Source organism: Loxodonta africana, chromosome 12 (genome assembly GCF_030014295.1).
Source record: "Loxodonta africana isolate mLoxAfr1 chromosome 12, mLoxAfr1.hap2, whole genome shotgun sequence".
NCBI lineage: Eukaryota > Metazoa > Chordata > Mammalia > Proboscidea > Elephantidae > Loxodonta > Loxodonta africana.
The window spans coordinates 72519686-72542715 of record NC_087353.1 but is presented as its reverse complement, the minus strand read 5'-3'; the positions used below and the strand labels follow the sequence as shown (position 1 = coordinate 72542715).

General features: G+C 46.6%; 1 protein-coding gene across 2 annotated transcripts in view; it reads left to right on the top strand.

Moving 5' to 3' along the window:
- MYH11 (myosin heavy chain 11) overlaps positions 1 to 23030 on the top strand; it is a 154255-nt gene that overhangs the window by 70577 nt on the left and 60648 nt on the right. For both annotated transcript variants that reach the window (XM_064295629.1, XM_003421886.4), the window contains exons 5-7: positions 11703 to 11805; positions 15516 to 15608; positions 19249 to 19312. In XM_064295629.1, coding sequence (XP_064151699.1) covers positions 11703 to 11805; positions 15516 to 15608; positions 19249 to 19312 — 260 coding nt within the window. The remainder of the gene's footprint in view (positions 1 to 11702; positions 11806 to 15515; positions 15609 to 19248; positions 19313 to 23030) is intronic.

Sequence of the window (23030 nt, the reverse complement as noted above, 5' to 3'; positions counted from 1 at the left end):
TACTTCTTCTGAGACAGATTGTTCATTCTTCTGGCAGTCCATGATGTAACCTGGGTCATGTTCTCAGCTCTCTCACCACTCCTACCATCACTCATTATTCAACAGATTTAATGGGCCAGGTCACTGCTAAGTTCCAGGTATGTAAGAATGAACCAAAAATGCATGATCCTCTTCTCAAGGAGCCACCATGGGAAAGAGAGTTGTTAGGAGAATAATCACATACTTGCCTTTTGTACTATCTGAATTTACTTTTTGACGCTGTGAATATACTACCTTTTCAGAGACTAAAAAAATACACACATGCATTTTTAAAATCACCCAAGTAAATGTATAATTGCAAACTGTGGTAAGTACGAAGAATGAAACATATAAGGAGCTGAAAGACTGTGTACATAGAAAGAGTTTTTAGGTGGGGAGAAACAGAGAAGGCTTCTCTGCTGAAGTGATATTTCAGCAGAAATGGCAGAGACATAAGTAAGGGAGTACCAGCATGTGCAAAGGCTCTGAGGTAAGATGGAGCATGTTGCGCTTAAGAAACTGAGAGATCAATTTTTTCAGAGGGTGTGCCTCAGCAGAAGCCCCTCTGCCTGAGAAGAGCCGTAACAGGACATTTGGGAATGTGGCTGCAAACTCAAGGGCCAATTGAAGCCAAGCAAATAATGTTAATGTGTGAAAGGGACCAGGTGTAACATTGAAGGGAATGGTGGGGAGTGTGATGCGCTGGAATGGCCCATCTGAGAGGGCAGCCACAACTGCACTCCAGCCTATAGCTGCTTTGGGAGAGTGTGGATCCAGCATTGCCAGACTTTCCTTCAGTTGAAGCTGGAAATCTAGATTTTTTGGGTGAAATCTCCAATTTTTAAACATTGGCACTGAGTCTACATTACACACACAGACATACACCCCATTTGTGTATGGCTTGGGCAGTGGGCCACCAGTTTGCAACCTGACTCCCAGAATTCTGGGCCTGGAAGGGTCCTCTGCAGAGATGCTGTAGCCCACGGCTTCTGCCACATATGTGGCAGTCAGTAGTAGGAGTTGCGTGAAATTTCCCTAAAGCATCGAAGTCTGGAATGATTCACTTTATTTAAAAATAAGAGTGGAGTCAAGGTGTCTTGGTAATAATATCCTGCTCATTCTGGTGTGTTCTAAGTGTTGCTTTGAGTGGGAGGGAATGGGGCCAGTGACAACAGTGTTGGGAAATTGGATTAATCACACGCAGCCAATGTGCGCTGAGTCAGGTGGCTGTGGTCATTACAAATGGGATCTGGCACTGGGGTCTTATAATTGCACATAAACAAACAAAAAAAATCCGTTGACATTGAGTCAATTCCAACTCATAGTGACCCTATAGGACAGAGTAGAACCGCACCACACGGTTTCCAAGGCTGTCATCTTTATGGAAGCAGACTGTCACATCTTTGTCCTGCAGAGCAGCTAGTGGGTTCAAACTGCTGACCTTTTGGTTAGCAGCTGAACACTTAACCACTGTGCCACCAGGGCACATAAAGCTTAGGAGAAACCAGCCATGGCTTTGGGAGGAAAAGCAACAACTGTACATCTAGTTTAAATGAGGTTGTCTATTGTCCACTCAATGGCTGTGTGTGGGAGTGGGGGGTGGGGGGATGGGACGTGGGTCTCTGCCAGTCCCGCACTGGGCTTGGCTCCCATGAAGCCCTTTATTGAGCATCTCACCACGCCAAGCACTCTCTTTCCACATTGCCCGTGTGGCACACTCAGAATCCCTGGGATGTCTGACATTTGTGCATAGAAGGAACTATACAAGGATGTTGCCACAAACCCAGTATGCATACTTTGAGGGTGTTTTAAAGACATTTTCAATTTTAACTTGCCATGTTTCTATTTACTTACATGCTCTCGGCACCCAACTTCCATGTCAAATGTGACGCCACTATGTCCACCTCTCTGCAAATATCTTTAGGGCCTCATCAGAATCTAGGTTCATCTGTGGAAGTATGGCCCTTGGGGATGCCCACTGGTCATGTCATTGAAAATCCCTTTAAAGTCGGGATTAAAAACAGACCTCGTGGCTCTGCCTCTTAGTAATTGTAGCTTTGGACACATAATTTAACCTCTCCCTCTCCATGCCTCCTTTTTTTCACTTATAAAATGGGAATGAAAACAATGGTACTTAATTCGTATGGTTTGCTGTGGCATTGGTGGTTCAGTGGTAGAATTCTTTTCTTTCATGTGGGAGATCTGGGTTCACGTCTCGGCCACGTACCTCATGGAGGCTTGCATGTTGCTATGATGCTGAATAGGTTTCAACAAAGCTTCCAGACTAAAGATGGACAAGAAAGAAAGGCCTAGAGATCTACTTCTGAAAATCAGCCAGTGAAAACCCTATGGATCACAATTGGTCTTATCCCCAGCCAATAATGGGGATGGCATAGTATCTTAGTCATCTAGTGCTGCCATAATGGAAATACTGCAAGTGGATGGCTTTAACAAAGAGAAATTTATTTTCTCATAGTCTAGTAGGTTACAAGTCCAAATTCAGGGCGTCAGCTCCAGGGTAAGGCTTTCCTCTCTCTGTTGGCTCTGAAGGGAGGTCTTTGTCCTCAATCTTCCCCTGGTTAAGGAGCTTCTCAGGCACAGGGACCCCCGCGCCCAAAGGACGCGCTCTGCTCCTGGTGTTGCTTTCTTGGTGCTATGAGGTCCCCAACTCTCTGCTTGCTTCCCTTTCCTTTTAACTCTGGAGAGATAAAAGGTGGTACAGGCCATACCCCAGGGAAACTCCTTTTACCTTGGATCAGGGAGGCTACCTGAGTAAGGGTGGTGTTACAATCCACCCTAATCCTCTCAACATAAAATTACAGTCACAAAATGGAGGACAACCACACAATACTGGGAATCATGGTGTAACTAAGTTGATACACACATTTTGGGGAGACGTAATTCAATCTGTGACACACAGGACCAGGTGGTGTTTCGTTCCCTTATGCACGGAGTCACCATGAGTTGGGGGCTGACTCAACCGCAACCAACAACAATATATATTTCTAGCTTAGGGGCTTACTTTTAAGTCAGGTAAGCTATTATTGTTATGATTAGCGTGGATGTCTTGGCAGAGCAGAGAACAAAAACCTACTATTAAGCTTCAGCCACCTGGTTTTTATACAGGAGGAAACCAGAGAGGGTATGAGATGTGCCCAGAGGCTCACACTGAGTTTTTGCTGATGGCGAGGACTGGAGCTAAGCTCCTTGTGGCCTGTTGGAGGACCCATTGCTCATTTGTTGGCCTTTACCAAGAGCCAACAACAGCCCCCACCAGCCCTGGCCCACCTCAGAGAAGGAAGAATAACTGGCATCTTTTGTCTTTGGTGCATTGGGTCAGAGCAGTAATCTACAGCATGCCTGCACTGGCTCAGCTACTTAGGGGAGTGAGCTGATACCTGAATGACAAGAAAAAGCCAGCCAAGCGGAGAGAACAGCAAGGGCAAAGGCCCTGAGGTGGGAACCACCTGGTCTTTTAAGGAGCAGACCATATGACCGTTACCCAGTGAGTGAGAGGGCAGTCAGAGGATGAGGTCAGGGAGGCAGGCAGGAAGTGGTCCTACAGTCAGGAAGTGGTCCTATAGGCAGAAGGTGGTTGTACATGCAAGAAATGGCCATGCAGGCAGGAGGTGGTCCTGCAGGCAGGAAGTGTTCATAGAGGGCCTTGCAACTGGAGACAAGGGTATGAACAAGAGGTAGAGCAGATCTTTCTGACCATTCAAGGAGGCCAAAAGTGCTGTTGGGGTCAGATATTGATGCTCTCACAGTCCGGGGGCTTTGTATGAATCATCTGGAAGCAGCTCCCCTGGGCTGCTTGGAGATGCTGGTCCTGGGCCATTCATTAAAGGTGTTTTTATCAATGCAACACAGTGTTGAAGGGACACAGATTGTCTCAACAGAGCAGCATTCGTGGGCTAGTAGGTGAGGTCTTGGAGGTACAAGTCTGTGTTTGTTTCCCGGCTTCTCTGAATGCCACCGTTTGTTCTTGGGCAGGTTGGTTAAGTCTTCAGGCCTTGGTCTCCTTACCTGTTGAATGGGGGCATCAGTTGTGCCTGCCTCCCAGAATACTGGTTGCAATAGCACTATTCCAGGGATCCCTGAATTAGACACTGCATGGCACAGTGGTTAAGCACTTGGCTGCTAACCAAATGGTTGGTGGTCCAAACCCGCCAGTCCTTCCGCAGGAGAAAGATATGGCAGTCTGCTTCCATAAAGATTACAGTCCTGGAAACCCTTTGGGGAAGTTCAGCTCTGTCCAATAGGGTCACTATGAGTCAGAATCGACCCCATGGCAACAGGTTTGGGTTTGTTTCTTGATGTTAGCCTGGGGGTCAGCAAACTACAGTCCACAGGCCAAATCCAGCCCTCCACCTCTTTTTGTAAAAAAAGTTTTATTAGAACACAGCCACACCCAATCCTTGGTGTATTATCTATAGTTGCTTTTGAACTAGAATGGCAGAGATGAGTAGTGACAAAGACCATTTGTGGCCCACAAAGCCCCAGATATTTACTCACTCACTGGCCCTTTACAGAAAAAGTTTGCTGTCCCCATACCCAAAAAAGTAAACCCGTTGCTGTCAAGTCGATTCCAACTTATAGGAACCCTATTTATAAGGACGGAGTAGAACTGCCCCATAGGGTTTCCAAGGAGTGGCTGGTGGATTCGAACTGCTGACCTTTTGGTTAGTAGCCAAACTCTTAACCACTGCACCACCAGGGTTTCCTTGCTGTCTCCAGCTTTAGGCAAATCTGTTAACTTCTCTCAGCTTCCTTTTTCTCTTTTCTTGTGTTCTGCCATAAGGACAAAAACAAATTTTTAAAAGTCAGAATTTTTAATTAAGTTAAATTTAAAATCTATGTGGAAATATATATATTTATTTATTTAACTATAAAAGGAATACAGATAAATACCAAAAAGTAAAAAGTAGAAGGCTCTTTAGGGAGACTCCTTTGAAAACCATGAACCATGCAAATCAACCCATCCCCAGAGATATCTGAGTGTGTGTGTGTGTGTGTGTGTGTGTGAGAGAGAGAGAGAGAGAGACAGACAGACAGAGCGCAAGTGAGTGAGCTAGCTAGCTTTGCTGAACATCCATTTATATACTGGAGGCAAGGCACACCCCCAAGGAAACTCCCCTTTCAACTGATTGGCTGCTCACATCAAAGCATATCATGGAAGTGATTACATCATACTACGTTGTGAAAGAGCTATGGGTCCAGTGTTTGCCAAACCAGTGAGAATTGTAGCCTAGCCAAGTTGGCACATAACGTTAGCCATTTTTTTATTACACTAGCTAACATTTTTGTGTATTTATTATGCACCTAAACCAAAAACGAAACCCAGTGCTGTTGAGTGGATTCCAACTCATAGCGACCCTATAGGACAGAGTAGAACTGCCCCGTAAGGTTTTCAGGGCGGTAAATCTTTATGGAAGCAGATGTCCACGTCTTTATTCTATGGAGTAGCTAGTGGGTTTGAACCCCCAACCTTTTTGGTTAGCGGCCAAGCACTTTAACCACTGCATCACCAGGGCTTCCTATTATGACCTAGACCTGTTTTAAAGGTTTTACATGTATTCACTCATTTAATCCTCATAAGAATCATACAAGGTAAGTGCTTTTATTATACCCATTTTACGGATAAGGAAATTGAGGCACAGTATGGTTAAATGACTTGTCCAAGGTCACACTGGTAACTGGCAGTGCAGATATTCGAACTTAGGCAGGCTGGCCGTGGAGCCTACTGTACTGTTTTGCCACTTGGCTTTTGCCTGGAAGAGATGGAGGTGGTCTTCAGAATAGAGGCAATGCTGAACCGGGCTTTGCAGGGTATATAGGAGTTGGATAGCACAAATGCTAGAAGGCTTTGTTGACAGCAGGATAGGAGTCACATTAGGGTCAGGAAGAGAGCAGCCTGAGATTCAGAGCCAAGGAGGCTTTCATACTAAGGACAGACCATTGGCTGAAACGGACTTGGAAATGGCATTTGTCCTGGGGGCCAGGACCAGCTACATACTTAGTGTGTCCAGTGCAAAATGAAAACACAGGGCTCCTTGTTCAAACATGATTAAGAATTTCATGATGACAGCAGAGTATTAAACTAAGCACAGGACACTTCTCAGTGCAGAGCTTGTGTGACTGTGATTGTCACATGCCTGTGAAGCCAACCTTGCTGGGGCCCGAGGGGTTAAATGGCCTTTGGGTGGCTCTTTTCAGCCACTGGGGCTAGAGTGATTAAAAGAAGTTGGCAATGGGGTGCTTACAGGTCCAGGAGACCATATATAGTCATGAGTCCAGGGCACTGGCAGAGGGAGCTGGGCACCAAATTCCCTAAGAGACAGGACCGGGATATTCAGGGTGCTCAGACTCAGGAAGGCATCTTCGGCCCCAGAGCTCAGGGTTCAAAAAGGCACAGATATTAATGTTTCTGAAGCAGCCCCAAGCACATCAGTCTTCAGACACCCACGAGCCTGGACCTTGGGGTGTTTTCTTTGGCAGAACCTCCAGGGACGAATTATTTTTATCAACAAAACTTGGGAACTGTTGAGCCAAGCCATCCACACAGGGAGAAGCTGATTCCCAAGTTCATATCCCACTTGCCCGATTATTGTTGAGAATATACACGGGAAAAACATAGACCAATTCAAGTTTCTATAGGTATAATTCAGTGACATTGATTACAGTCTTTGAGTCGTGCAACCATTCTCGCCCTCCTTTTCTGAGTTGTTTCTCCCCCATTAACGTAAACTCACTGCCCCCTAAGGTTCCTATCTAATATTTCGAGTTGCTGTTGTCAATTTGGTCCCATATAGGTAGATTTTAAAGAGCATCGTGCTCAAGCATGCCGACGTCTTCATTGTAAAGAGCGGAGGTGGGAGAGGCTGAAGGCGAAGGTGGAAACTGAGGAAATGGTTGTGGTAAAGGAGGGGTGGGCAGTAGCGACCTGGACATACTACTGTGCTGGTATGAGGAATGTGTCCCGCACATGTTTGTCTTAGATCCAGATGGGCTCAAGGGTACCTACTTAGGTGGTTTCCAAAGGTTCAGAATTTTCTCTCCTTCCTCTTACTCTGATCACAACCCGGCCCCTTCAGTTTGGGGCGATGTCTATCAACTGTTAGGACTTTAAACTGATTAAAGTAATTCAAAATGAAGGGTGAATGACTGTCTAAGTTCATAGGTCCCTGGTTACATTTCCAAAGAGCCTGTTTAAGGCAGGTGAAGGATTCCTAGAATATATGGAAGAACTTTTTTTTATTAATTAATAGTTTATTAATTTTAATTATTAGTTATTTAAGGTGAAAGCTTATGTAGCAAATTAGGCTTCCATTTAACAATTTCTACTCAAATTAGTCAACGAACAAGGAAGACCGAAGAAGAATTGACGCCTTTGAATTATGGTGTTGGCGAAGAATATTGAATATACCACAGACTGCCAGAAGAATGAACAAATCTGTCTCGGAAGAAGTACAACCAGAATGCTCCTTAGAAGCAAGAAAGGCGAGACTTTGTCTCACATATTTTAAACATGTTATCAGGAGGGACTAGTCCCTGGAGAAGGACATCATGCTTGGTAAAGTAGAGGGTCAGCGAAAGAGAAGAAGACCCTCAATGAGATGGATTGACACAGTAGCTGCAAGAATGGGCTTAGACATAACAATGATTGTGAGGATGGCGCAGGACTGGGCAGCGTTTCTCCACTGTACATAGCGTTGCTCTGACTCAAGACCAACGCAACGCCTCCCAACAACAATTCACATTACTCAGTGATATTGGTTACATTTTTCACAATGTGTCATTATTCTCATTCATTCTGTTCCGGTTGTGCCATTTCCAGTACACTAGTTTCCTTGCCCCCTCACTTTCTCATTTTCACCTTAGAGTAATTTTTGACCATTTGGTCTCCTATAGATAGTTTCTTTTAAGCTCGTTACTCATGGGTGATACTCTTTATTTTACAAGCCAATTTATTATTTAGCTAAAAGGTGATCTTGAGGGATAATTTCAGTTTAAGGTTTAAAGCATATCTCAGGGCTATTTTTTTATAGTCTCGAGGAGTCCTCTAGTCTCAACCAGTCCAGTAAGTCGACTTTTAAAAATTTTTAATTTTATTCCAAATTTGTCTCCCATTTTATAAGGACCCATCTATTGTGACCCTGATCAGAATGGTCATTAGTCTTAGCTGGGCACCATCTAGTTCTTCTGGTCTCAGAGCAGATGAGGGCATGGTTTGTGTCAACTGTTAGTTCTGTAGACTACTTTCTTCTCTGAGTTTTGGTTTCTTTCTTTCTCTTTTGTTCCAGATGAGTAGATATCAGTAACTGTATCTTAGATTGCCACGCCCAAGCTTTTTTTTTCTTGTGCTTTAAGTGAAAGTTTACAAATCAAGTCAGTCTCTCACACAAAAATGTATATACACCTTGCTATATACTCCTAGTTTGTTCTCCCCCTAAAGAGACAGCACAGTCCTTCTCTCTACCCTGTATTCCCATATCCATTCAGCCAGCTTCTGTCCCCCTTTGCTTTCTCATCTCCCCCCCAGACAGGAGCTGCCCACATAGTCTCATGTGTCTACTTCAGCCAAGAAGCTAACTCCTCACCAGCATCATTTTCTATCTTATAGTCCAGTCCAATCCCTGTGTGAAGAGTTGTCTTTGGGAGTGGTTCCAGCCTTGGGCTAACAGAATGTCTGGGGACCATGACCTCCAGCATCCTTCTAGTCTGATTCAAACCATTAAGTCTGGTCTTTTTATGAGAATTTGAGGTCTGTATCCGACTTTATCCCACTGCTCTCCTGCTCCATCAAGGATTCTCTATTGTGTTCCCTGTCAGGGCAGTCATGGATTGTAGCCGGGAACGATCTAGTTCTTGTCTCAGGCTGATGTAATCTCTGATTTATGTGGCCCTTTCTGTCTCTTGGGCTCATAATTACCTTGTGTCTTTGGTGTTCTTCATTCTCTTTTGCTCCAGGTACGTTGAGACCAATTGATGCATCTTAGAAGGCCGTTTGTTAGTGTTTAAGACCCCAGACGCCATTCACCAAAGTGGGATGCAGAATGTTTTCTTAATAGATTTTATTATGCCAGTTGACCTATATGTCCCCTGAAACCATGGTCCCCAAACCCCTGCCCCTGCTACTCTGGCCTTCAAAGCGTTCAGTTTATTCAGGAAACTTCTTTGCTTTTGGTTTAGGGCAGTTGTGCTGACCTCTCCTGTATTGTGTGTTGTCTTTCCCTTTACCTAAAATAGTTCTTGCATTCTATCTAATTAGTAAATACTCCTCTCCCTGCTTCCGTCCCCCCTCTTGTAACCATCAAAGAATATTTTCTTCTCTGTTTAAACTATTTCTTGAGTTCTTATCATAGTAGTTTCATAAATATTTGTCCTTTTGCAACTAATTTCACTCAGCATAATCCCTTCCAGGTTCCTCCATGTTATGAAATGTTTCAGGGATTCATCATTGTTCTTTATTGATGCGTAGTATTCCATTGTGTGAATATACCATAGTTTATTTATCCATTCATCCGTTGATGGGAACCTTGGTTGCTTCTATCTTTTTGCTTTTGTAACAGTGCTGCAGTGAACATGGGTGACTCACAAGCTTTTAGACTCCAGACATTTAAGACTACTCACCACATTGGGATCTAGAACATATACTTTATGAGCTATATTGTGCCAATTGGCCCAGTTGTCCCACGTGGAAGAGCTCTTTGATGGAGTGTGGTGGGGCTTCACTCAGTCTTTTGCACATTTTATCTCTCCTCACTTTTCAAAATAAAAGGGCTCTGGAGCCAAGTGGATCGGTGTTCAGATCCCTCTCCTCTTCCATTTCCTACTTGTGTGACCTGGAGCAATTTACTTCAGCCACTCTGAGCCTCAGTTTCCCCAGATGGGTGATGGGGGTAATCCATAGCTCCTTCATTAGGAGTTGCTGTTGGGAGGATTAAATAAAAAGATTTGTAAGCCCAGTCCCTAGCACAGAGTACCTCTTTAACAAACATTGACTCCTTGGCCTCTTCCCTTCCTCTGGACTTAGAAAGTTCCTAGAGGGCCTGGGCTATGTTATGGGGTGCACTTGGTGAAATGTAGTAGAAACAGTCCTGGTGGCATTGGAATCAGAGATCTGGCTTTCAGTTCTGACTGTGCCACTGCCTTGCTGTGTGACCTAAGGCAATTTGCTTACCCACTCTGGGCCAAAGTTCCTCTCCTGTAATAACATGGAGATGTTAAGTCCTACCTTCAGGATAGGAGGTGGGAGGGAGGATAAGGAAAATCCATGTGAAATAATTACCACAGGGTCTCTATCCCCCCCAAAGTTAATTTCCTCTTTAGAATTAAAAAAAGAAAACATATTTGGCCTTAGTTTTCCCTTGCAGGAAAATGGGAACAATGCCTCCATGGTTCTCATTTCACAAGCTACCTCTGAGGCTGTGAGAAATAAGACTACCACCAGAGACCCTCCGGAAGGGGCAGCTAATGCCAGTGAGAGATGTTTCCTCAATCCTGGCAACCAGCCACTTGATTTCTGGATTTGGGGGGCTGTAGGATTGGGCCCACCAACTTGGGGCACATGCTTTTCTCTTCCTTTTTTTTTTTTTTTTATAACCATAAGGAGTTATTAACGGGCCCTTGGCAGAGAAAATTAATTTCTGTATTTCCTAATTAGGAAGAAGAACAGGGGCTGTACTAGCTTTGGTGGCTCTGGTTCAGCACTGAGAACATTGAGCCAACCTCAGGGTGGACAAATTCGTTTCTAGACTTAAAAAAGAAAAAAATCTATCTCTTGCAGCTCAGAATATTTAAGTAAGCTTGAAAAATAAAAATGGTAGGTGGCATCTAGGCAAATACAGGGGGAGGGAAACAGGAGAGGACGAGAAGAAAGGGCCACTTAGCTGGAGGCCCTGTCGTTCCCTTTCACTAGTGGTGGCGGGAAGCTGGAGGCAGTATCTCGAACTCCTGGATGAAACAGTCCCATCATGATGCTCTCTGGTGGCTAGGGGGTGCCGCTGGCCATCCCGGTGAAAAATTTACCCTTCGTATTCCAGGGGGCCTCCTTTGATAAGACGATCTCCTGCTGGTATACATGTATCAGTCATTTACACCTTAGCATGAATTACTTAAACCAGGTTTATCTTGGTTTATTTATATGAGATCATTAGCTAGCCACCTGATACTCAGATTGGGATTTCCCAGAGGACTAAGGGAGTTACATCTGCCCAATGGTTGATGGGATAACCCATTTTTTTTTTTGTAAGGGGAACTTCTGAACTTTTACCTTAGGTCCTTACCAGGTATTTATGTCCTTTCTTGCAGGCTGCCCTTTGCTTGGTCTTTCCATCTCTAACAATGCTAATGGTGTCTTAAAAGCAGACAATTCCAAATAAACCTGACTTTGGAGCTTAGTGAGAAAGCTCAGGTTTTCTGTTTCACTCTTTTCACCTGAATCCTATCCTGCCTCCTCTCGGGAGGAGCAGATTGAGCATTGGACCTGGGTTCAAGGCCCAGCTCAGCCTTCTATCAACAGTGTGACCTTGACAAGCAACTTTTCCTCTGAGCCTCAGTTTTCCCATCTGAAAAATGGCAGTGACGATGGTTCTCGCCCTGCCTACCTCACAGAGCTTCGGAGAGCGCCTGTGGAGGGTTATTTGCAATGGGCCATGGATCACTATTCCCATGTCTTTCAGAGGTGAGTCTGGAGCTGGGAAAACGGAAAACACCAAGAAAGTCATCCAGTACCTGGCCGTGGTAGCCTCCTCCCACAAGGGCAAGAAAGACACAAGCATCACGGTGAGTGGCAGCTACCTGCCGGCACCCTGCATTAGCAATGGGTCTCCCAGTTTACGTCCTGAGGTACAAACAAAACCATGGTTGAGAGAGCCCTGCAGTTGGCTGAGGCTTCTCAGGGCAGAGCGTTTTCAGAACTGGGGCCAGGTGTTTAACCGCCCCCTCCCTGACAACTCACAGCAGGGGTCCTTCTTCCCCTGCGTGGGCTTACTTGGATCTGGGCAATTCCTCATCTCAGTTGGGAGCATGGCCCTGGAGGGGCCCTGTTTGAAGAGATCTTCTTTAAGTCAGGGTTTCTCAGTGGTGGCACTACTGATATCTTGGGCCAGATAATTCTGTGTCGTGGGGGCTATCCTGTGTGTTGTAGTGTGTTTAGCAGCTTCCCTGGTCTCTACCAACCAGATGCCAGTAGCACCTCCTCCCCGCTCTCGAACTGTAACAACCGAAAATGTCTCCAAACGCTGCCTGATGTCCCCTGGGGAAGCGAAATCATCCCCAATTAAGAACCACTGCTTTAATTAAATCTCTAGAAATGCATTGGAGTTGAGGCATTTTGGATTTGCCCATTCCTCCCTGTGTCCCCTCCAGCTGGGACTCAGAAGGTGGGGATATTGGAGTCACTTGGTGAGTGGGCTTTCGTCCAATGCCACTCGGTAACTATTGGCTGAGCACCTACTGTGTGCCCGGCACTGCTAGGATGGAGGCTCCGGTGATGGGTTATTCTATTGGCTGAGCTTCTAGATGGTGGGCAATGGAGAGAGCTTTCCAGTAGTCACACAGATGAACAAACGATGACAGAGGATGGTCAGGGGCTTTGAAGAAAAAGAAGAGGAGGTCTCTAGAGTCATCACCACTTGAGTGCGTTTTCTGGGTCCGTCCTTTTCTTCCTCCATCCTAGCCCTGCCTCCTCTGTCCCAGAAGAAGGGACAAGCAGTGGGGCCACTTGAAGGATTTGCCAGCGTCTCTGCCTCCAAGTATGGGGGTGGGAAAATGGTAGACTGGGGGTCTGAAGATGGTTTAGGATTGTTACCGGTTCCTGCCATTCCAGGTCCCTCAAAGGAGAAAGACCTGGTAATCTGCTCACGTATAAAGATTACAGCCTAGGAAACCCTATGAGGCCGTTCTACTCTGTCACATGGGGTCACCATGAGCTGAATCAACTCAACCAACACCTAACAAGGATACCTGCGTGTCAGACACTTTTTTATCTGCATATGTAAACTTATCTTAGGCTTTATCTCCTCTGATACAGGTGTAAAGGGCCAACCTCACCCTGGCAATTACAGAAACCTTTGAAATATGTAGACCACTAAGAAACCAGACAAGGGAGCGAGCTAGCCAAGGAGAAGGAAATAGAATAAAGGAAAAGAAGTTGCAGTTCTAGTTATCTTGGGAAATCCAGGCTGTTTGGGGTGGGGATTGGAAGAGTATATTCCCCAGACCTGATGTACGTGTGATTAAAATAACGCTGATGTTTGTTTTATACTGTATTGTTCAACCACAGCAAGGCCCATCTTTTGCCTACGTGAGTAACTGAGGGAGTTTTCTCGGTGTGTGCGGGAAGCACGGAGTGTGTTTAGGTCTGCATGCTCCTATTGCACCCACTGAGTCCCATAGCTGATGGTAGAATGGGGTTGGCCCCCAAGTTTCACAAGCCCAATCAAGAAATGCACCAAAATACTGCCCTGCGGGTGTCCAGTGCCAGCTCAGAACGGGGTACGGTGCGTTGGCCACCTGCAGGGCTCCTGTTGGAATCCCCAGGGTTGTCTTCCAGCCTGGATGGAGTGGATTCTTCCCTGTTCAGAATGAATCCCCACATCCTTCCCATCAAAGTGTCCCCACCAGTACCCCAACTGAAATGACCTAGAAATGTTTTGTCCTGTCTGGTTGAGCAGTTTAGGACTGTCGGCCTCAACGCTTCCTTGGCTTTTTTGACAGTCAGCCAATGGCATGGCTGTGGCATGCCTCCCTCCCTTCTCCCTGCCATTGCCCTTAAATTCCTGCCCCAGCCCTGTCCCCAGCGCACTGGTGTGTCCTTGTGCATGTGTGTGCAGTGTGTGTCTGTCTTCTGCATGCCAGTTGCTTGACCCAAGGCTCCAGAAATGCTCAGCTTTGGTGGCACGGTAAGGCCCCAGCTACAAAACACATGACCAGGTCCTGCTTGGTCTCTAACACAGAGCTTCAGGGGCTGGTATACAGGTCCCAGGCCTGGGAGAGACCCTCAGCGGTCTCCCATGGCTCTGGAAGGCTCACACTCAATCCATCTTAGACCCTGTGCAGCAGTGTCATGAATCAGACCTCTTATGTGGGGCTTCCCCTGTGTGACTGTGGCCGAGTCACCTAACTTCTCTGAGCCACAGTCTTATCATCCATAAAAGGGGGTTTGAACCAGGTCCCTTCTGACATATTAGTTCCATGTTTAAAGCTCTCCTGAGAAGGACCTTTCGACCCCACCAGCTGGAATTTCCATTCTAGAAAGGGGGCCTATTGCGGGGACGTTTGGGCCCCAAGTCTGTAGTGATGGAAGTGATTCCTTTAGTGCAACCACTAGCCAAGAAAACACACAGCTCTCATTGTAAACATCCACAAGTCCCAGTGAGGGCAGTTCCAGTGGTGGCTGGGATTTCCATGAGATGATGCTTTCACTGTATCTTTCTTGGAGAGCTGCAAGGCAGGAGGGCAAATGTAGAACTAAAAACATAAATAGTAGCTTCCTGTTTTGCCCCATTAGGGAGAACTACCCATGATGCCCTCTTGGTGTGTAGAGACATTCTCCTCCCTCTAGACCCCCTTCCCTGCTTCCATTATGCCCAGCCCTGCTGCCCAGCAGAAAGTAAAGGGAAAGACAGGCAGAACAAGGAGAATACCCCCAGAACACAGTGCTTCCTAGAGGAGGCCTGGAGGAAGGGCTTGGACAAGGAGGCCTCTGGGCTAGCCTGCAGCCACCACGTTTTGGAATTAGGAAGGAGCAGCTCATTCGCTTTCCCAGCATGACTTACCTTGTTGGCCCTTTTCCTGCCACGATTAATCACCTGACCGCCTTTGTGCACAGGAGCCCGCGGAGGGGGCCGGTGGGCTGTGTACAGCCTCAACTGCATTTAACCTGATGGCTAGAGCTCGGACAATCTGCTTTGAAGCTTTGTTCCACAGTCTTTTAGAAGGATTCCCAGGGGATTTTACACATTCCTTACTTATTCTCTGTAGGAGACTTCAGAAAACCAATCCTGAGAAAAGAAAAATTGCAGCTTTAAAAGATGGCACAAAAACTATCAGAAGGATTGTAGTGGTTTAGCTTGAAGAAGGCTGCTTGTTAAATGTGAGCAGCAGCAAGACCGCCATACACAGCAGAGCAGGTTGCACACTGCACAACCCCCTGGGGCACATTCACGGTGATGTAAATGGCGTCCCCAGTGGTTTGCATGCAGTGTGGCAACCCCAAGTGGCATGGCATCGTGTGGATGAGCAGGTCCTGGTCTTCGAAAAAGTGACCTACCTCAGGAACAGATGTCTTAGCTATCAGAGAGCTCAGCCAGTTACTCTTTTTCCGAAATCCTCAAATAAATCTGGGCATTAGCATCAGGGTCTCAAGGGATAGGAGGTAGGATAGGAGAGAAACTGTGGGTTAATGGCAGTCTTGTGACAACATCTGTCTAGGGCAGAACCATCAGGATCTGAGTTGCTTTCTCCAATAACTTCATGTGAATGAATTTTAGGGTGAGCTGGAAAAGCAGCTTCTACAAGCAAACCCGATTCTGGAAGCTTTTGGCAACGCCAAAACCGTCAAGAACGACAACTCCTCACGATTTGTAAGTAGCAAAGCCACATGGGTTTTTTGGTGAAGGCTCGTTCCCATGCTGTCTTTTCCTGCTTGAGAATGTGGAGCGTGTGTGTGCAGGGAGAGTCCGAGACGGAGGGGCTAGGGCTGCAAGCGTGTGTCACAGTGGCCTTTCATGCTGTACCTTCAGTCCTGTCTTGACCTTCCAATCCTGCGAGGGCTTCTGCCACTCATTCACTCATTCAATTACTCTTCACTCAAGAAATACTCACTCGACAAATATGCATTTGACATTCATAATTCATTCATTAGCTATTTATCAAGCACCTGGTATGTGCCAGAGGTCCCTGAGTGGCACAAACAGTTTGCGAAAGGTTGGCTGTTTGAATTTAGCCATCAGTACCTTGGAAGAAAGGCCTGGCGACCGACTTCTGTATGATTATAGCTTTGAAAACCCTGTAGAGCACAGTTCTACTCTGATACACATGAGGTCACCGTGAGTTGGAATCAACTCAGTGGCAATTGTTAGTAGGTGCTAGACAGTTGCACCTAAATACTCATTTATTTGGCAAAATACCAATTGATCACTTTTGTGCAAGGGACATACGTCCTTCAACAAATATTAAACACTTGCTATGTACAGTCATTCTGGTAGGCATTTTTACATATATCCTTTTTAGTTTTTTATTAGTTTGGTTAATTTTTATTAAATACCACTGTGTGCCAAACACCGAACTAGGCTTGGAGGACAGCAGTGAACAGTTAAGACATGGTTTCAACCAGACTAGGGAGTCAGTCAGTGAGGCAGCCATCTTCCCACGTACGCCTTCCCGGGCTCCCCAGGCCTCCCATTCTCATTTGAGCCTAATGGGGGCGGGAGAGCCAGTGTCCCCAGAAATGGGTGGTTGATGATGTGTAGACAAAAATCGTTTTATTGTATGAAAGAGGTGGTAGCCTCCACTGGAGAGTCAGAATGATATTTTCAGGGGGACAACTCTGAGGAAAGACTATAATAGCATTGCGGCGGAGAGGGGCCCCACCGATTTGTGGGTGCCACTCTAAACTGTCCTTCACTGGAATGGGGTCTTGTGAAAAACCCTGTGGACACCCCTGCTCTGCTCACTCAAAGCTGCCCTTCTGAGTAGCCCTGAGTCCTGGGTATTCCCATAGGGTCTCTTGCCCCCCTCCTACCCAAAGCTGCTTTTGATAACAAATAATTATATAATGTCTTCTTCCCTTTCCTGAAATTAAAGGCACGGGTAATATCACCTACTACATACACAGGACAGTGCTGCCACCTGGCAGTTTATCACACTATGGTGGCTGTAAGTGCTCCTTAGAAGCAAGGATGGTGAGACTTCATCTTGCTTACTTGGGACACACCATCAGGAAAGACCAGTCGTTAGAAATGGACATCATGTTTGGTAAAGTAGAGGGTCAGCGAAAAGGAGGGAAGCCTTCAATGAGATGGATTGACACAATAGGTTCAAACAAATCAAAGATCATGGAGATGGCACAGAACCAGGCAATGTTTCATTCTGTTATACCTAAGGTCACCGTGAGTCAGACCTGACTTGACAGTAACCAACAGTACTATATATATAAAAAAAACTAGTGCCGTCGATAGGAATACAAAAAATCAACACCCTGCTCCTAGACCCAGAATCACTGACTGTGACAGCCACAAGCATAGACTGATACTAGAGGCCTGGCCATTGGGATGGGATTTTCCAAAACGGGATTTTCCAAAATGGTGACTGACTCTTGGTTGGTCTCCAAACCCAAGAATCTTCTCCAGAGTTCTATGGATGTTACATTTTTATATTAGAACTTTTTTTTTTTTTTTTTAAAGAATTGTTTTAATCTAAAACAGCACTAGGTTCTGGACTCAGCTAACGACCTACATGAATGTCAGGTGGGACATTTGAAAGTTGTATGGAATGTGGACAATGCGAGGTTGTGCAGGGTTCTGGCTCATTGCAGGACGCTCAGCATCCTTGGCCCCTGCCACCAAGTGCTAGGAGCTCCACCGTCAAATGACAACCAAAACAACCCCTCCCCCAGATTGCCAAAACAGTAGTGGGTGGTGCCACCTCACTGAGCAAGTCCTGCACTAATGTGTTGCAACCCATGACAACATCTCTTCGTTTGTTGTTGTTAGGTGCCGTTGAGTTGGTTCCAGCTCATAGTTCCAACTCATAGCAACGCTATGTACAACAGAACAAAACACTGCCTGGTCCTACACCATCCTCAAAATTCTTGCTATGTTTGAGCCCATTGTTGCAGCCGCTGGGTCAGTCCATCTCATCAAGAGTCTTCATCTCTTTCGCTGACCCTCTACTTTATGAAGCATGATGTCCTTCTCCAGGGACTGGTCCCTCCTGATAACACATCCAAAGTATGTGAGACAAAGTCTCGCCATCCTCACTGCTAAGGAGCATTCTGGCTATACTTCTACCAAGATGGATTGTTCATTCTTTGGGCAGTCCATGGTATATTCAATATTCTTTGCCAACACCATAATTCAAAGACATTAATTCTTCTTCAGTCTTCTTTATTCATTGTCCAGCTTTTGCGTGCATATGAGTCGATTGAAAATACCATGGCTTGAGTCAGGCGAACCTTAGTCCTCAACCTCTCTAAAAAAAAAAAAAAAAACCTCTCTAGCAAGTCATAAATGAGAGCAAGTCAAGATTATCTCCCAAAACCCTCCTCTCACTGGTGTCCCACAACTTCATGGTGTGGAGGAGAGAAAAAGGATGCCGCCTGGCGCCTGGCGCCTGGCGCCTGGCCCTTGGCCATGGCCAGCAGGCTCTCCATTGCAGTAGCAACGTCTGTGGTCAACACAAATCCTTCTACTGCCTTACTTTCTGGTGGAGACAGTATGAGGGCTCTCTCAAGGCCTGAGCAAGTGTAGGGTTCTTTGCACACAGGTAGATGCCTCTCGTCATATATGTCAGGGTGGGAAGAGAAGGATGCCAGTCTTTGTCAGCTATTAAGAAAGAAGAAAAGGGCCAGTGCTGCTGGATCCAGGGCCAGCCCTATCCTTGGTTTTTTGGTTCTGCTGAGGCAGAGGGCAGGTGATTTGGACCATTGCCTCCAAGTGGAGATACTCAGTGACTACCAGGGCTGGGGCATGGCCCACTCCTGCCCGTGAAGCCTGCAATGCAGGGCCTGCTGCTACAGTGTAGCTCACCTGTCCCAAGGAGGAGCTTCAGTCAGCAGCTGGATGTGCTTGGACCTGATTGGTGGGGAGGGGGAGCATGTTTCTAAGTGGGGTGGGCTGAGGATGGGAGCCCTCCAGCCCTGTGGGGATTGAGAAACATGCCTTTACTTACGGCTTTACCTCTTTGAGGGCAAGCCGCTCTACTTCGCTCAACCTCAGCTTTCCCACCTTTAAAATGGGATAGCCATGATGTAGAGTCACTGCGAGAGCCAAAAGCCAATTGAAATCATGTTTATAAATTTGTTTGTAAGTTGCTCATCCCAGCTCAACAGTTGTTGCTTTTTTCTGACACATTGACCTGTGAGGATTGGAATGTTTGCAAGAACCTCTTTTTTTTTTTTAAACCCGAACATCCCTGATGTCTCCCTCCCCACTGGCTTGCTGCGTGGGGCTGAAGAGGCTGAGGCTGGGCAGCAGACAGTGACCTGTGTGTTTCTGTTGGCAGGGCAAATTCATCCGCATCAACTTTGACGTCACGGGTTACATCGTGGGAGCCAACATCGAGACCTGTATCCTTTGGCCCCGCCTGGGCCACATGGGACCTCCTCCCCTAATCTCTTGCCCAGGGGCTAACGGTGCCCAAGGGAAGCAAGGCAACTGGCATAGAAGCTGCCTCTTTCCCCTTGGCTCTTGGTTCCTTCCAGAACAATCTTCACGGAGGTTGTCTTCCTCTATCAGCAGGCATTGTAGGGTAGCGGTTACACAAATGTGAAGTCCCTGTTTGAACTCCAAACAGCTTGGGTTTGATCCTGCATTGACCTCTTCCTAACTGAGTGAGCTTGGGTCAGTCATTCAACCTTTCTTTGCCTCATTGGTGATACGGGGATGATAATAGTACTTTGCAGAGTTGTGAGGATAAATCGAATGAATTCATGTAAAGCTCTTAGAACTGTGCCGGGACAGAGCAAGGACTGGTTGAGTATTAGCTGTTGTGTGGTCTTCATCCCTGGACCAGTTGCCATCCGTGATTCCAACTCCTACCAACCCCTGCCATGTGTCAAAGTAGAACTGTGTGCCACAGGGTTTTCAGTAGCTGAGTTTTCACAAGCAGACCACCAGGCCTTTCTTCCTAGTCTGTCTTAGTCCGGAAGCTCCACTGAAGCCTGTTCAGCATCATAGCAACATGTAAATCTCCACTGATAGTTGGGTGGTGGCCGTACATGAGGGGCATTGGCCAGGAATCAAGGGTGGGTCTCCTGCATGGAAGGTGAGAATTCTAATCCAGAACCACCACTGTCCCTTTAGCCTTCTTAGGAGAATATTTATGTTTTGCTGCAGAAGTGTTACTGGGCTCCCCAGATGCACTGTGGGTATTAAATCATATTCATCACATATACACCATAGCCCATTGTTGTCGAATTGATTCCGACTCATAGAGACCAAAGAGGACAGAGTAGAACTACCCCATAGGGTTTCCAAGACTGTAATCATTACAGAAGCAGACTGCCACATCTTTCTCCCATGGAGCAGCTGGTAGGTTTGAACCACTAACCTTCCAATTAGCAGCTGAGTGCTTAATCACTGCTTCACCAGGGCTTTTTTTTAATTAAAAAACAAACAAACAAACCATTGCCTTTGAGTCAATTCCAACTCACAGCGACCCTATGTGACAGAGTAGAACTGCCCCACAGGGTTTCCAGGGAGCAGCTGGTGGATGCAAACTGCCAACCTTTTGGTTAGCAGCCGAGCTCTTAACCACTGTGCCACCAGGCTTATATACACCGTAGTGTGCCCCAAATCTGGGAAATGCTGAAACTCCTCTAGCCCAAGTGTTGAGAAAAGAGATTGTGGAACTCTTGCTGCTCATATGATCATAACCTTGCTGGCGGGCTGCTGAGTGCAGGTACCCTCCTGGGCCCTTGGCACACAGTATCTGCAGTAATCCTGACCCCAGCTCTGGAAGGCAGGTCATGATGCCTCTTCAGGGTGACACTGGTCCTGTCCTGAGCCCCTGTTCTGTTGGGGAGGAATAGACGGGTGCCCTAAGACTTGAAAAATTCTGAGACTTTAAGACTTGTAGAAATAGCTTCCTGTTTGCTTTGTGGGAAGCAGCCCCCAGGCCACCAAGCAGCCCCAGACATCCTTTCCAACCAGGTTACTTTGGCTAGCTGAGACCCCTGCTGTACTAATGGCTGGATGGCCCATCCACCCAGCGAGGATTCCTGTCCTGCTGCTAGAAGGGCTGTAGGCCGCAGCCAAGCCCACAGCTGGGGCCCTCTGGTCCTCCAGCCCCACATACTTCTCAGGTGTTCAATTCTTTTGTTTATGCCAAGCCTGGCCAAGCCTGGCCAAGCCCTGGTCCCTCCCACTCTGCTTCTTTTCTCTGGGTCAGTGGTCCTCAAGCCCCAGACAAGTCCTGGCACCTCCCACCCAGCTTCTCTTTGGATTAAAAAAAAAAAACAACCAAGCCCACTGTCTTCAAGTCAGTTCTGACTCATAGTAACCCTATAGGACAGAGTAGAACTGCCCCCTAGGGTTTCCAAGGAATAGCTGGTAGATTCGAACTACTGACTTTTTGGTTAGCAGACAAGCTCTTAACTGCTACACCACCAGGGCTGCTTGGAAGTAGTCCTCAAAGTCTGTTCCCAGGACCAGTAGCATCCAGCCAGCTGAGTTCTTGTTAGCATTGCAAATCTCAGACCTACTGAATCAGACTCTCTAGTGGTGGAGCCCCCATTAAAACCCATTGCTGTCCAGTTGACTCCAACTTGATAGCGGCCTTGTAGGACAAAGATTACTTGCAAGGCTGTAATCTTTATGGAAGCAGACTGCCACATCATTCTTCCATGGAGCAGCCATTGGGTTCACATCTTCAAAATTTTGCTTAGCAGCTGTCTTAGTCATCTAGTGCTGCCATAACAGAAATACCACAAGTGGATGGCTTTAACAAAGAGAAATTTATTCTCTCACAGTCTAGTAGGTTACAAGTCCAAATTCAGGGTGTTAACTCCAGGGAAAGCTTTCTCTCTTTGTTGGCTCTGGAGGAGGGTCCTTGTCCTCAATCTTCCTCAGGTTGAGGAGCTTCTCAGGTAAAGGGACCCCGGGACCAAAGGACACGCCCTGCTGCTGGTGCTGCTTTCTTTGTGGTATGAGGCCCCCCACTCTCTGCTTGCTTCCCTTCCCTTTTCTCTCTTGAGAGATAAAATGTGGTGCAAGCCACACCCCAAGGAAAATCTTTTTACATTGGATCAGGGGTGTGGGCTGAGCCAAGGGTGTTACATCCCACCCTAATCCTCTTTAACCACAGGCAGAGATTGTGGTTTATAATACATGGGAAAATCACAAAATGGAGGACAGCCACACATGGCCTAACCAAGTTGACACATATTTTGGGGAGACACGATTCAATCCATTATAGCGCTGAGCAGTTAACCACTGTACCACCAGGGCTCCTAGAGGTGGAGCCCAGCAGTTGTGTTTTAACAAACCCTCCAGGTGTTGCGGGCCCCTGGGTGATGCAAACAGTTTGCTTCTAACCTAAAGGCTGGGTGTTCAGACCCACCCAGTCGTACAATGGGAGGAAGTCCTGGAGGTTGGCTTCTGAAAGGTCACAGCCTTGAAAACCCTATGGATCAGTTCTGTTCTGTAACACATGGGGTCACCATGAGTTGGAATTGACCTGATAGCAGCTAACAACAACCACAACCAGGTGATGTGGATGCCCCTGCTTCCGGGGTTGAAAGAGGACCAGTACAGCTAGCTGTGCTTGCTAAGGCAGTGCTTGCCAGTGTTAGGACTCGGCAGAGGCAACGCCTGCCAACCCAGCTGGGCACAGGAGGCCTGCCCCACCATCTTACAACATCACACTGGGCCGTGAGGAAGTCCCCTGGCACAGCAGCCTAGCCAGCGACCTGCCCTTTCCCACCCTACCCACCAGCCCCTAAAAGGTGATTTCCACACTGTCCCATGGCAGAGCAGCCCCCCTTAGCTTAATGGGGGTAGGCATCTTTATAGTCCTTCTTTCCCTCTAGTCCTATCAGAGCCCCCCTTTTTATATTCAAATAGTTTTATTTCTTAACAACAAAGAAAAAAATTTTTTTTAATTTCCTCTGACTTTCTTTGTCTTGAGTTCATCATTATTATTTTTTTTAAAGGTCACCTCAGGAGTAAGTTTTGGTTCAAGGGTTGAAGAGTATCTCAGGACAATAGTCTCAAGGAGTCTTCCAGTCTCAACTAGTCCACTGAGTCTGGGTTTTTTTGTTGTTGTTGTTGTTCTTATTTTTAGGA